A 14,680-nucleotide genomic window follows, 5' to 3' on the forward strand; every position below is an offset into this window, starting at 1 on the left:
GCCGGCTGTCCCACATTAGGTATGTCGTCAAACCTTTTATGTAAGGAGTCGACACTATCACGTAATTCTTTCCACAGCACCATCCACTCAGGTGTCGACCCCGCAGGGGGTGACATCACATTTACAGGCATCTGCTCCGCCTCCACATAAGCCTCCTCATCAAACATGTCGACACAGCCGTACCGACACACCGCAAACACACAGGGAATGCTCTGACAGAGGACAGGACCCCACAAAGCCCTTTGGGGAGACAGAGAGAGAGTATGCCAGCACACACCAGAGCGCTATATAACACTGGGATTCCACTATCAATGAGTGTTTTCCCTATAGCTGCTTTTTTATATATATTACATATATATATATATATCTATACTGCGCCTAAATTTAGTGCCCCCCTTCTCTTTTTTACCCTTCTGTAGTTTCTCAGACTGCAGGGGAGAGCCAGGGAGCTTCCTTCCAGCGGAACTGTGAGGGAAAAATGGCGCCAGTGTGCTGAGGGAGAAGCCCCGCCCCCTTTTCGGCTGACTTTCTCCCGTGATACTGGCAGGGGTAATTTTACATCTATATAGCCTCTGGGACTATATATGATGTATATTTTGCCAGCCAAGGTGTTATCTATTGCCCTCAGGGCGCCCCCCCCCCCCCCCCAGCGCCCTGCACCCATCAGTGACCGAAGTGTGAGGTGTACATGAAGAGCAATGGCGCACAGCTGCAGTGCTGTGCGCTACCTTGGTGAAGACTGAAGTCTTCTGCCGCCGATTTTCCGGACCTTCTTCGTGCTTCTGGCTCTGTAAGGGGGACGGCGGCGCGGCTCCGGGAACGAACACCAAGGTCGGGTCCTGCGGTCGATCCCTCTGGAGCTAATGGTGTCCAGTAGCCTAAGAAGCCCAAAATACCACCTGTTAGGTAGGTTCGCTTCTTCTCCCCTTAGTCCCTCGCTGCAGTGAGTCTGTTGCCAGCAGATCTCACTGAAAATAAAAAAATAAGAATTTACTTACCGATAATTCTATTTCTCGTAGTCCGTAGTGGATGCTGGGGACTCCGTCAGGACCATGGGGAATAGCGGCTCCGCAGGAGACAGGGCACAAAAGTAAAAGCTTTAGGATCAGGTGGTGTGCACTGGCTCCTCCCCCTATGACCCTCCTCCAAGCCTCAGTTAGGATACTGTGCCCGGACGAGCGTACACAATAAGGAAGGATTTTGAATCCCGGGTAAGACTCATACCAGCCACACCAATCACACTGTACAACCTGTGATCTGAACCCAGTTAACAGCATGATAACAGCGGAGCCTCTGAAAAGATGGCTCACAACAATAATAACCCGATTTTTGTAACAATAACTATGTACAAGTATTGCAGACAATCCGCACTTGGGATGGGCGCCCAGCATCCACTACGGACTACGAGAAATAGAATTATCGGTAAGTAAATTCTTATTTTCTCTGACGTCCTAAGTGGATGCTGGGGACTCCGTCAGGACCATGGGGATTATACCAAAGCTCCCAAACGGGCGGGAGAGTGCAGATGACTCTGCAGCACCGAGTGAGAGAACTCCAGGTCCTCCTCAGCCAGGGTGTGCCCCTGACCAAGTAGCAGCTCGGCAAAGTTGTAAAGCCGAGACCCCTCGGGCAGCCGCCCAAGATGAGCCCACCTTCCTTGTGGAATGGGCATTTACATATTTTGGCTGTGACAGGCCTGCCACAGAATGTGCAAGCTGAATTGTACTACACATCCAACTAGCAATCGTCTGCTTAGAAGCAAGAGCACCCAGTTTGTTGGGTGCATACAGGATAACAGCAAGTCAGTTTTCCTGACTCCAGCCATCCTGGAAACCTATATTTTCAGGGCCCTGACAACATCTAGCAACTTGGAGTCCTCCAAGTCCCTAGTAGCCGCAGGTACCACAATAAGCTGGTTCAGGTGAAACGCTGACACCACCTTAGGGAGAAACTGGGGACGAGTCCGCAGCTCTGCCCTGTCCGAATGGACAATCAGATATGGGCTTTTGTGAGACAAAGCCGCCAATTCTGACACTCGCCTGGCCGAGGCCAGGGCCAACATCATGGTCACTTTCCATGTGAGATATTTCAAATCCACAGATTTGAGCGATTTAAACCAATGTGATTTGAGGAATCCCAGAACTACGTTGAGATCCCACAGTGCCACTGGAGGCACAAAAGGGGGTTGTATATGCAGTACTCCCTTGACAAACTTCTGGACTTCAGGAACTGAAGCCAATTCTTTCTGGAAGAAAATCGACAGGGCCGAAATTTGAACCTTTATGGATCCCAATTTGAGGCCCATAGACACTCCTGTTTGCAGGAAATGCAGGAATCGACCGAGTTGAAATTTCTTCGTGGGGCCTTCCTGGCCTCACACCACGCAACATATTTTCGCCACATGTGGTGATAATGTTGTGCGGTCACCTCCTTCCTGGCTTTGACCAGGGTAGGAGTGACCTCTTCCGGAATGCCTTTTTCCCTTAGGATCCGGCGTTCAACCGCCATGCCGTCAAACGCAGCCGCGGTAAGTCTTGGAACAGACATGGTACTTGCTGAAGCAAGTCCCTTCTTAGCGGCAGAGGCCATGAGTCCTCTGTGAGCATCTCTTGAAGTTCCGGGTACCAAGTCCTTCTTGGCCAATCCGGAGCCACGAGTATAGTTCTTACTCCTCTACGTCTTATAATTCTCAGTACCTTAGGTATGAGAAGCAGAGGAGGGAACACATACACCGACTGGTACACCCACGGTGTTACCAGAACGTCCACAGCTATTGCCTGAGGGTCTCTTGACCTGGCGCAATACCTGTCCAGTTTTTTGTTCAGGCGGGACGCCATCATGTCCACCTTTGGTTTTTCCCAATGGTTCACAATCATGTGGAAGACTTCCGTGTGAAGTCCCCACTCTCCCGGGTGGAGGTCGTGCCTGCTGATGAAGTCTGCTTCCCAGTTGTCCACTCCCGGAATGAACACTGCTGACAGTGCTATCACATGATTTTCCGCCCAGCGAAGAATCCTTGCAGCTTCTGCCATTGCCCTCCTGCTTCTTGTGTCGCCCTGTCTGTTTACGTGGGCGACTGCCGTGATGTTGTCCGACTGGATCAGCACCGGTTGACTTTGAAGCAGAGGTCTTCCTAGGCTCAGAGCATTGTAAATTGCCCTTAGTTCCAGTATATTTATGTGGAGAGAAGTCTCCAGACTTGACCACACTCCTTGGAAATTTCTTCCCTGTGTGACTGCTCCCCAGCCTCTCAGGCTGGCATCCGTGGTCACCAGGACCCAGTCCTGAATGCCGAATCTGCTGCCCTCTAGTAGATGAGCACTCTGCAGCCACCACAGAAGAGACACCCTTGTCCTTGGAGACAGGATTATCCGCTGATGCATCTGAAGATGCGATCCGGACCATTCGTCCAGCAGATCCCACTGAAAAATTCTTTCGTGAAATCTGCCGAATGGAATCGCTTCGTAAGAAGCCACCATTTTTCCCAGGACTCTTGTGCATTGATGCACTGACACTTGGCCTGGTTCTAGGAGGTTCCTAACTAGCTCGGATAACTCCCAGGCTTTCTCCTCCGGGAGAAACACCTTTTTCTGGACTGTGTCCAGAATCATCCCTAGTAACAGCAGACGTGTCGTCGGAATCAGCTGCGATTTTGGAATATTTAGAATCCACCCGTGCTGTCGTAGAACTACTTGAGATAGTGCTACTCCGACCTCCAACTGTTCTCTGGACCTTGCCCTTATCAGGAGATCGTCCAAGTAAGGGATAATTAAGACGCCTTTTCTTTGAAGAAGAATCATCATTTCGGCCATTACCTTGGTAAAGACCCGGGGTGCCGTGGACAATCCAAACGGCAGCGTCTGAAACTGATAGTGACAGTTCTGTACCACGAACCTGAGGTACCCTTGGTGAGAAGGGCAATTTGGGACATGGAGGTAAGCATCCTTGATGTCCAGGGACACCATATAGTCCCCTTCTTCCTGGTTCGCTATCACGGCTCTGAGTGACTCCATCTTGATTTGAACCTTTGTATGTAAGTGTTCAAAGATTTCAGATTTAGAATAAATCTCACCGAGCCGTCTGGCTTCAGTACCACAAATAGTGTGGAATAATACCCCTTTCCTTGTTGTAGGAGGGGTACTTTGATTATCACCTGCTGGGAATACAGCTTGTGAATTGTTTCCAATACTGCCTCCCTGTCGGAGGGAGACGTTGGTAAAGCAGATTTCAGGAACCTGCGAGGGGGAGACGTCTCGAATCTCCAATCTGTACCCCTGGGATACTACTTGTAGGATCCAGGGGTCCACTTGCGAGTGAGCCCACTGCGCGCTGAAACTCTTGAGACGACCCCCCCCACCGCACCTGAGTCCGCTTGTACGGCCCCAGCGTCATGCTGAGGACTTGGCAGAAGCGGTGGAGGGCTTCTGTTCCTGGGAAGGGGCTGCCTGCTGCAGTCTTCTTCCGTTCCTCTACCCCTGGGCAGATATGACTGGCCTTTTGCCCGCTTGCCCTTATGGGGACGAAAGGACTGAGGCTGAAAAGACGGTGTCTTTTTCTGCTGAGATGTGACTTGGGGTAAAAAAGGTGGATTTTCCAGCTGTTGCCGTGGCCACCAGGTCCGATATTAACTCCACCAGGTCCAAATAACTCCTCCCCTTTATACGGCAATACTGCCGTTTGGAATCTGCATCACCTGACCACTGTCGTGTCCATAAACATCTTCTGGCAGACATGGACATCGCACTTACTCTTGATGCCAGAGTGCAAATATCCCTCTGTGCATCTCGCATATATAGAAATGCATCCTTTAAATGCTCTATAGTCAATAAAATACTGTCCCTGTCAAGGGTATCAATATTTTCAGTCAGGGAATCCGACCAAGCCACCCCAGCGCTGCACATCCAGGCTGAGGCGATCGCTGGTCGCAGTATAACACCAGTATGTGTGTATATACTTTTTAGGATATTTTCCAGCCTCCTATTAGCTGGCTCCTTGAGGGCGGCCGTATCTGGAGACGGTAACGCCACTTGTTTTGATAAGCGTGTGAGCGCCTTTAATTTTCTATCGGGGGAGACCCACGCATCATCACACACTTCATTTAATTTATCTGATTCAGGAAAAACTACAGGTAGTTTTTTCACACCCCACATAATACCCTTTTTTGTGGTACTTGTAGTATCAGAAATATGTAACACCTCCTTCATTGCCCTTAACATGTAACGTGTGGCCCTAATGGAAAATACGTTTGTTTCTTCACCGTCGACACTGGAGTCAGTGTCCGTGTCCGTGTCGACCGACTGAGGTAATGGGCGTTTTAAAGCCCCTGACGGTGTTTGAGACGCCTGGACAGGTACTAATTGGTTTGCCGGCCGTCTCATGTCGTCAACCGACCTTGCAGCTAGTTGACATCATCACGTAATTCCCTAAATAAGCCATCCATTCCGGTGTCGACTCCCTAGAGAGTGACATCACCATTACAGGCAATTGCTCCGCCTCCTCACCAACATCGTCCTCATACATGTCGACACACACGTACCGACACACAGCACACACACAGGGAATGCTCTGATAGAGGACAGGACCCCACTAGCCCTTTGGGGAGACAGAGGGAGAGTTTGCCAGCACACACCAAAACGCTATAATTTTACAGGGACAACCTTATATAAGTGTTTTCCCTTATAGCATCTTAATATGTAATAATATCGCCACAAAAATGCCCCCCCTCTCTGTTTTAACCCTGTTTCTGTAGTGCAGTGCAGGGGAGAGCCTGGGAGCCTTCCCACCAGCAGTTCTGTGAGGGAAAATGGCGCTGTGTGCTGAGGAGAATAGGCCCCGCCCCCTTTTCGGCAGGCTTCTTCTCCCGTTTTTCTGACAACCTGGCAGGGGTTAAATACATCCATATAGCCCCAGGGGCTATATGTGATGTATTTTTAGCCAGCATAGGTACTTTCATTGCTGCTCAGGGCGCCCCCCCCCAGCGCCCTGCACCCTCAGTGACCGTTGGTGTGAAGTGTGCTGAGAGCAATGGCGCACAGCTGCAGTGCTGTGCGCTACCTTAAGAAGACTGGGAAGTCTTCAGCCGCCGATTTCTGGACCTCTTCTCTCTTCAGCATCTGCAAGGGGGTCGGCGGCGCGGCTCCGGTGACCCATCCAGGCTGTACCTGTGATCGTCCCTCTGGAGCTAGTGTCCAGTAGCCTAAGAAGCCAATCCATCCTGCACGCAGGTGAGTTCACTTCTTCTCCCCTAAGTCCCTCGATGCAGTGAGCCTGTTGCCAGCAGGACTCACTGAAAATAAAAAAACCTAACAAAACTTTTACTCTAAGCAGCTCTTTAGGAGAGCCACCTAGATTGCACCCTTCTCGGCCGGGCACAAAGATCTAACTGAGGCTTGGAGGAGGGTCATAGGGGGAGGAGCCAGTGCACACCACCTGATCCTAAAGCTTTTACTTTTGTGCCCTGTCTCCTGCGGAGCCGCTATTCCCCATGGTCCTGACGGAGTCCCCAGCATCCACTTAGGACGTCAGAGAAACCTAAATATACTTTCTTTCTAGGTGCTCAGGAGAGCCCCTAGTGTGCATCCAGCTCGGCCGGGCACAAGAATCTAACTGAGGTCTGGAGGAGGGTCTTAGTGGGAGGAGCCAGTGCACACCAGTAGTCTAAAAGCTTTCTTTGTAGTTGTGCCCAGTCTCCTGCGGAGCCGCTAATCCCCATGGTCCTTACGGAGTCCCCAGCATTCACTTAGGACGTTAGAGAAATCTAGAATTCAGGAGCCACTCCATTACATCAAGGAACCCGTTGAAAATATTAAGCAGCTAGACAAGATGCCATATAAATTACTCCAAAATGGGAGGCCGCAGCAAAAATATCCTTAGGTGTACCTAGACGTGTGGCCTGGGATTTGTCTAGCCCTGGGAATAACAAATTCCCTACTATAAAATCTAGGATAACAGAACCCACCAAGGAGCTAGGCAGCTTGAGTCCCCAGGCTGAGTGCTTTTATTGTGGTCCCTGAACTCTGAGTCATAAACAGGACACAGAATAATGTAAAACTCATACCTAAAATCTACAAAATATAGAAATAAATATTATGAGATCAGAAACCTAGCATAATGCTGATATACTGGGTACAACTACGCCTTTCCACACTTCTAAGGGGACTAAAAAATGCTTGCGTATTGTCACACTAGAACCAGCAGGGTTAATGGAAAACCCATTAAAAACAAACAAACAAAAGAACTTGTCTGAGTGTCTCCACAGGGATAGCTGGTCTTGCTACAGGCGCCATCTCAATCGGTTTGTCAGAGAGCAGGTTCCGTAGACCTTAATGTGATATAATGGGAAAGAGAATGGACACTCCACATAGAGATACATTGGACCTCATAAAAATGAATACACCTGGTAACTGCACCGTATTGGGTTTGTCATATATCGGTCATTGTCAAATTAATGAAATAAACTTTCTCATTAAGATATTACACGTACGCCAGTGGTTCCAGACAGAAGGGATAGCTTTGATTTGAAAGATATGTTATGTTCACACAAATCTTTGCTCTTGTTTATAAATGTTATATCACATTGTTCTGTATGCTCTTCTGTGCATCTGTGCTTGTTCTGAAGACATTACATGCCAGGCTGTGTTTAAAGCAATTAACTGAAACAGGAGAAATCTGTATTACCGCTATGGTTCAAAGTACAGGTCATGTGACTATACAGACAGGTGCCGGTCTCTGGTACTGCTTGGCGTATAATGCAATGTATTAAATGAACCTGTACTGTAGCATCAGTGTGTGCTTTGCAATTGTTAGCACATATTGTTCACACCAGACCAACATTTCAGTCTGGTCAAATAAGAGGATGTTAGTGCTTCAGAAGCACTGTAAGTAGCATCCGTGTGTGATAGGAGCATGGTCAGACAGCTGAGAAAAAACCTAGGGATATATTTACTAAAGGCTGATTTTCATCAATTTGAAACAGACTGAAATCTATGTTGTACTTCCACAGCAAAAGAATACATTTAATAACATTTTAAAATGAATATCAAGTATCAATCCCAGAATGAAGGTCTTGGGCTACCTAATCTCCAGCGCTATTTCAACGTTGCCCGATTGAGACGACTAATTGCCTGGCACTCTCCACAAAACACCAAAAGATGGGTTGACATAGAAAGCGACTTGGTAGGCATAACTTCGATTTCACACCTCCCATGGTTACCGCACAAACACTATCCTCACTTTACTTCCCCTTCATGTCTGGGAGACCCTAAAAAAAAAAAATTAAAGCTTTGTACATCCCCGTCCCCCCTCATCCCCCCCTATGGTACATATCTCCAAAGATTTTAACAAGTTGACCCTCCACATTTCCGGTGCAGCCAAATACCAAATAGCCCACAATTGGAAAAACCCCATGACTCCCAGCCGTACAGAACTGCTGAATAGAATTTGGTTTATAGCTAAAATGGAATATATCACAAGCCTTCAAAACAACACAGTAAAAAAATTCCATTCCGTCTGGTTCTCCTGGTATTCCCACCATAATACCCCCCTACAGGGCTCCTCTATTCTTCGCTATGTCACCTACTGTATATAGAGTAAAATTTTGACATTTGTTATTCCTGACTAGCTGCTGGGCTTCCCTTTTTTGGTTCCCCCCCCCCCCCAATCTCACTCCGTGCTCTCCCCCCTTGCCATCCATTACTTCTCATACTTTAACTCTTACTTTCCTGACTCACTCCTCTATTTCTATATGTTGATATGTTTATGAGACTAAGGAATCTGTTATTTCTAAAAATTTATTATCTTATTCGTTTTACTCTGATTCAGCCTCTATTGATTTTATTTTTATTCGTATGCGGACCTTCTATATTGGAGTTTGATGCTTACTGTTTTTTGCCGCTACTCGGTCCGTATTTCTGTCAATTTTATGTCCACGTTTATTCAATGAAATATGTGATATGAAAATCAAAAATCATACGTTAGTAAATGTGTATTTCTGCCCCTGAAACCCAACATCAAATTAGATAAATTTCCATCGATTTGAAATTAATAAAATTGATGAAAATCTTTAGTAAATATACCCTCTATAGTCTAAGTGTCTATCCATTTTACAACTGGGCAAGTTGTTGTTAGCTAATGATACACGGGCTCTGCTCACTCAGGATTCCCCATGTGCAGAAGCACAGAGTGGAGGTGGTGTGAAGGTAGGTATCAGGCAAATGGCAAGGATCCACAGACAGATGTGTCCTCATACATATTTGCTTTAGGGCAGGCCTCACCAACCCATAGCTCTTCAGTTGTTGCTCTGGAGGCACCACATAGCCTTGGCATTCCACAGGCCTCGCGGCTTAGCTGTGCCAATCACCAACATCTGTGTCTTAGTCACGCCACTAAAGCAACAATAAGCGACAAAACTAAACTACTAGAGTACACTAACCACTGAGGCTTGTGGTTCGTGTATGTTTGTGTGCAACTATGTTGCAAATCCGAGTAGAAAAGGTTCCAATACAAGTAGCCGCAGATATTCATCCCGGTAGCCTTCCTGAGCTCTAGCATGCCGCAAAGGGAATCTTGATCACGCTATGATAATTATATGCAGTTATAAGAATATTGGGTGTTTGTTTTGGAAAATTTCACATATCTTACTGTGTATAGCTTCATGGATAAAATGACAGTGGTGTGGAAATCAACTTAGAGTCTGCCGACGGGTGTCTGATCAGCTTTTAAAAGTGTGCCTACATAAGTGGTTCAGAAATTAAGACACTGGTCTGATGGCCCATTTATTAGCTTTTTACTTAAAACTGGCAACTCACCATTCATGGAAGTGGCCTACTGCAGTACTTATCACAAGTGTGTACTTTTTGGGTCTTACCATGGGGAGGTACCAAGGAAGAATTTCGAAGGGCAGGTGGGGGCAGGAGGAGAGTCATTCATGAGAATGTGGGGGTCCTGAAGACATGAGAAGAGGCGGTATCTGGAAGGGAAGGAGTGCTATTCTCTCAGGGGCTGTAGAGGTCTTGCCAAAATTCAGGAGTCTCTTAAATATTTATGAACAGTTAACCAACTGCATAACACAATTACCTGTACTGTTTACCGATCAAAACAAAGGGTAAATAATGCACACATTCTGATTTCAGTTCATTACAGAATGATCTTAGACCTTGAAAACTTTTGTAACTGACCTGAGAGAGTTGACCGTCTCACTTGTTATGGAGATGCTTTGATCAGACGTGCCCATCTGAGATTTCAAGAGTTTAAGTTCTGCTGTTAACTAGACAGTGAGAGAGAAAAAAAATCAGTAAGGTAACTTAATATTTCTAAACGTGTTCTGCATCAGTAAAGCTTTCACTCTGATAAACAACAATATAACACCTCTGATTCACAGCAATCACTGTAGAATATTTAATTCAAGGTCACTGCCATTCTGTATACGGTCATCAGTATTATACAGAATGTTAAATTAACTGCTTCAAATGACAAATTGGAACATCCTCAAATTAAGAGTTGCACACACACATTATATATATATATTTATACACACACACACACATATACATACGCACACACACAGGAGAGAACAGTCGGCACTCCGGGCAGAAAAATCACGGCAGGCAAATAAAAGTAGCGGTCAACATTTCTGGGACCTCTGTCCCTTTTATCAAGACATCAGGGACAGAGGTCCCTGAAACGTTGATCACTACTTCTATTTGCCCGTTGTGATTTATTCTGCCTGGAGTGCCGACTGTTCTCTCCTCTGTACATTACACCTGACGGTGTGAGTAAGGCACCCGGCCAGTTGGTCATAGATTATTCGCAATTGCCGGACTCTTTTTGCATATATATATATATATATATATATATATATATGCATATATATATATATATATATATATACACACATACACACACACACACACACACACACAGGTTGAGTATCCCTTATCCAAAATGCTTGGGACCAGGGGTATTTTGGATATCGAATCTTTCCGAATTTTGGAATAATTGCATACCATAATGAGATATTATGGTGATGGGACCTAAGTCTAAGCGCAGAATGCATTTATGTCTCATATACACCTTATACACACAGCCTGAAGGTCATTTAATACATTATTTTTAATTCTTTTGTGTATTAAACAAAGTTTGTGGACATTGAGCTACAGAAAACAAAGGTTTCACTATCTCAGTCCCACTCAAAAAATTCCATATTTCGGAATATTCCGTATTTCGGAATATTTGGATATGGGATACTCAACCTGTATATATACACACACAATATATATATATATATATATATATATATATATATATATATATATATATACACACACACACAAATGTAGAGATGTGCCTTGTGGGCCCATCCGAGGTGCTGTCCCTGGCTGTGGACAGCGCTGGGGCAGCTTGTCTGTCCCCAGCGCTGGGTGTGCGGCGGCGGGTTTCTGGTGCAGGGATCGGATGTTTCCCTGCACCAGGCTGTCGGCGGCGGGTAGCGGCGCGTCGGCGGCGGGTAGCGGCGCGTCGGCGGCGCTTAAAACTTGGCTCCGTTCTGGCCGCCAATCAGAAGCGCCGCCCGCGGCTTTTCGAATCCGGCGCCGTCCGCGAGCCAATCGCGGGGCGCCGGCCAATCAGAAGCGGGCGCGGCGAGCCAATCGGCGCTCGCCGCGTCACAGGCCCCGCCCCCGGCGTCTGACGTCAGACGCCGGGCGGGAGCAGAAGAGGTGGAGAAGCGCACGGAAGAGCGCTGAAGACGCCGGGCGGGAGCCGAAGACGGAGGGCGCGCGGAAGAGCGCTGAAGAGCTCCGGTGGCCGCGGAAGAGGCCAGAAGACTCCAGGCTCCGGGAAGAAGATGTCCAGCGGCGGCTGGACGCGGAGAAGAGACGGCGGCGCCGCTGGCCAGGACGGGTCAGCGGCAGAAGAGGGTGCCGGAGATCCCTGGACCAGGTGAGGCCTCAGTGAGTCTTATCCCAATCCCCTTCCTTCCTAGACCACCAGGGACGGGCATTAGGCCAGGGGCACAGTTCAGGCACTAGGCCTGTTGCGCAGTTAGAAGTTCGTCACCCCCCCTGATTTGGTGGTTTGGGCATTAGGCCCAGGCCACTGTAATTGACTGTGTAGGCGGGCATTAGGCCCGAGGGCATATAGTGGGCATTAGGCCCAGATTAATAAATGCGCCCCCCCCCAGATGAATAAGGGTGGTACTGGGCGCTAGGCCCAGGCCATCCCGACGTGCACAGAGTAGGCAGGCTTGTAAGCCTGAGCCCCACTCTATAAGGTGACCCTGGGCACTAGGCCCAGGTCACCCAACGGGCAACAAGTTAGGCGGGCGCTAGGCCCGTGGGTGAAGTCAGGCCTCCGGCCTGTGTGCAGTTAGGGGGCGCTAGGCCCAGTGAATAAGTGCCCCGAGGTGAATAAAGGTGGCACTGGGCACTAGGCCCAGGCCACCCTGAGGTGTTAGGTAGGCAGGTCCGCTTTACCTGAGCCCCTCAGAAGAGAGTTCCGGAGGTGGGTGAGCTGTGCAGCCCCCACTACCAGGTGTTCTGAGTCGGGTACCTAAAGGGACAGCACCGTGGTAGTTGCTTGCACTGTGTATCGTGATGTATGTTGTTACCGTGCGGGGTAAAGTGTGAGCTTGTTAAGTGTGTTTAGTTTTGTTGCACCACACCCACAGAGCTAGTTTGAGGGCTCTGCCGTTGTAGTTAGTATAGGGGTGTGACACTAGGCTAGAGTTAGGCCCTGCACGGCTGTTTGCTTGTTTGTTTGCCTCCTTACAGGGACCTGTAAGAGAAGAAGACGTTCGCAGTGCGGAACTGACGGTGAGTGGCATCTGTGTGCGTTTGTCCCTTGTCTGTCCCCGAGCGCCGGAATAGGGATTGCTCACGGACGTGAGAATCCCCTTCATCACACTACGTGCGAGAGCGCATGTGTGTGAAATCTGGGTGGCTGAGGCTTTGTGCCAGTGATGACCTTTCACCCAACCGGTGAAGGTCGCCGTCACCCCTGGGGTATCCCCTTTTCCGGTGGAAGAAGGGTTGATACCCCCCTTAAGGTAAACTATTTTCTCCTCAGCTCGGTCGTTGGTCAGCTCCGAGAGGGAATCGCCGTGTCCGGATCCGACTGAAGATTGCCAGGTCCGTTGAAGGTTCCGGTACCTGAAGGTGAGAGAGAGCGGCGCCTGGTGAGTACCGAAACTACACCTGCACAGCAGCAGGCACCACCACACGCACCGCCGCACCTCTTACACATACACACACACAAGAAAGAACACACACATTTATAGATGCATCATGGCGATGGTTCTGCAATGACAAATATCTACCTACAGCCTCATTTCTTCGAGGTACACTTGCACACAGTTTTTGAAGGTACTAGGCAGGGAGGAGTTATCTGCACAATGGCGTAACTACTGAATGTGCAGGTGGTGCATCTGCTATGGGGCCATGGCTGCTTCCAGGGCCCGCAGCTCCTCCTGCACCATGCCATTGGACACCTCCGAAGCCCGCCGCTCACCCTTCACCCCCAGCCGCAGGGCAGAATGAACGTGGGGGATGTAGCAGTGCCCACACAACAGCAAACAATGGCCCAGACTGTCTCACACGCTCTACCACGCCCCCTACCTGGCCATCAGAAGGGAGTGCAGTGCCGCGATTCGTGGTATTTAAAGGGCAGGGCATAATGTTGTGAAGTGCCCGTCCCCATTAGAGGCCTGTATAGTGAGCAGTAATAGGTAATCTCTCCTGCTCACTCTACCCTGCTCATTCCCACTCTTTCACTCTCTCCCCATCCCTCTCCAATCTCTTGTTCCCCTTTCTGCCTCTCTCCCGCACACTCCCCCCCCCTCTCTCTTGCTCCCCCTGACACTTTTTTTCTGCTGTGCGCACTATTTATCTCTCTCTAAAACTCTCTCCCTCACTCTCCCCAACACTGTAATTTCATCTATCTCTCTGACACTGCATCTCACTCTCTCCCGGGCACTGTTTCTGTCTCCCTGACATACTCTCGGCCTGAAACCTCCCTCTCTCTCGTTCTCCTTGACACCCCTCATCTCACCCTTTCTGTCTCTCACTGACACACTCACTCTTTCCCTCCCTCCCTTCATGACACAATCTCTCACTCCCGCTCGATCACCTCCCTCTCTTACTCCTTCCACCTCTCTCTCACCCTGATGCCGGTCTCATCCCATTCTTTCTCCCTGACAACCTACCTCTCTCTTGCTTCTCTCTTTCTCTATTTTTCCATGAAACCCTCCTCTCTCTCTTCCGTGCTCCTCCATCTCTTTGTCCCCATGATACCCTCTTTGTCTCTCTTTCACTCCCGTCGCACTCTCTCTCTTGCAAAGCGGCATAGTAATGACAACGGGTGGGGGCCCTTTCAAGATTTTGCTATGGGGCCCACACAGTTCTAGTTATGCTCCTGGCTCTGCATATGTGGTAATCTGCGGATGTGACGATAGTCGCAGTGTCGCATAAGCCGCTGCCCAACTGGCAGGTTCTGGCTGTTTGGCTGCGGTGAGAGGCTGCTGAATTCTATCTGAAAATATAGTTTGCATTTTTATTAGATATTTAAAGTGGTCGTAGCTTTTCCTCTATAACTAACATAGCCGCTGACAGTATAGTTCATCATACATAGAAGATAATCAGAATATAGCCATTTCTTGTAGAGCATTGTGCAACAGAAAAATTACTAA

General features: G+C 48.5%; 1 protein-coding gene across 5 annotated transcripts in view; it reads right to left on the reverse strand.

Moving 5' to 3' along the window:
- The window catches only part of MAD1L1 (mitotic arrest deficient 1 like 1), a 1,517,492-nt gene that overhangs the window by 613,397 nt on the left and 889,415 nt on the right, over nt 1-14,680 (reverse strand). For all 5 annotated transcript variants that reach the window (XM_063934609.1, XM_063934611.1, XM_063934608.1 and 2 more), the window contains exon 14: nt 10,176-10,264. In XM_063934609.1, the coding sequence (XP_063790679.1) occupies nt 10,176-10,264 (89 nt within the window). The remainder of the gene's footprint in view (nt 1-10,175; nt 10,265-14,680) is intronic.

This window comes from Pseudophryne corroboree, chromosome 7 (assembly GCF_028390025.1).
Source record: "Pseudophryne corroboree isolate aPseCor3 chromosome 7, aPseCor3.hap2, whole genome shotgun sequence".
Lineage (NCBI taxonomy): Eukaryota > Metazoa > Chordata > Amphibia > Anura > Myobatrachidae > Pseudophryne > Pseudophryne corroboree.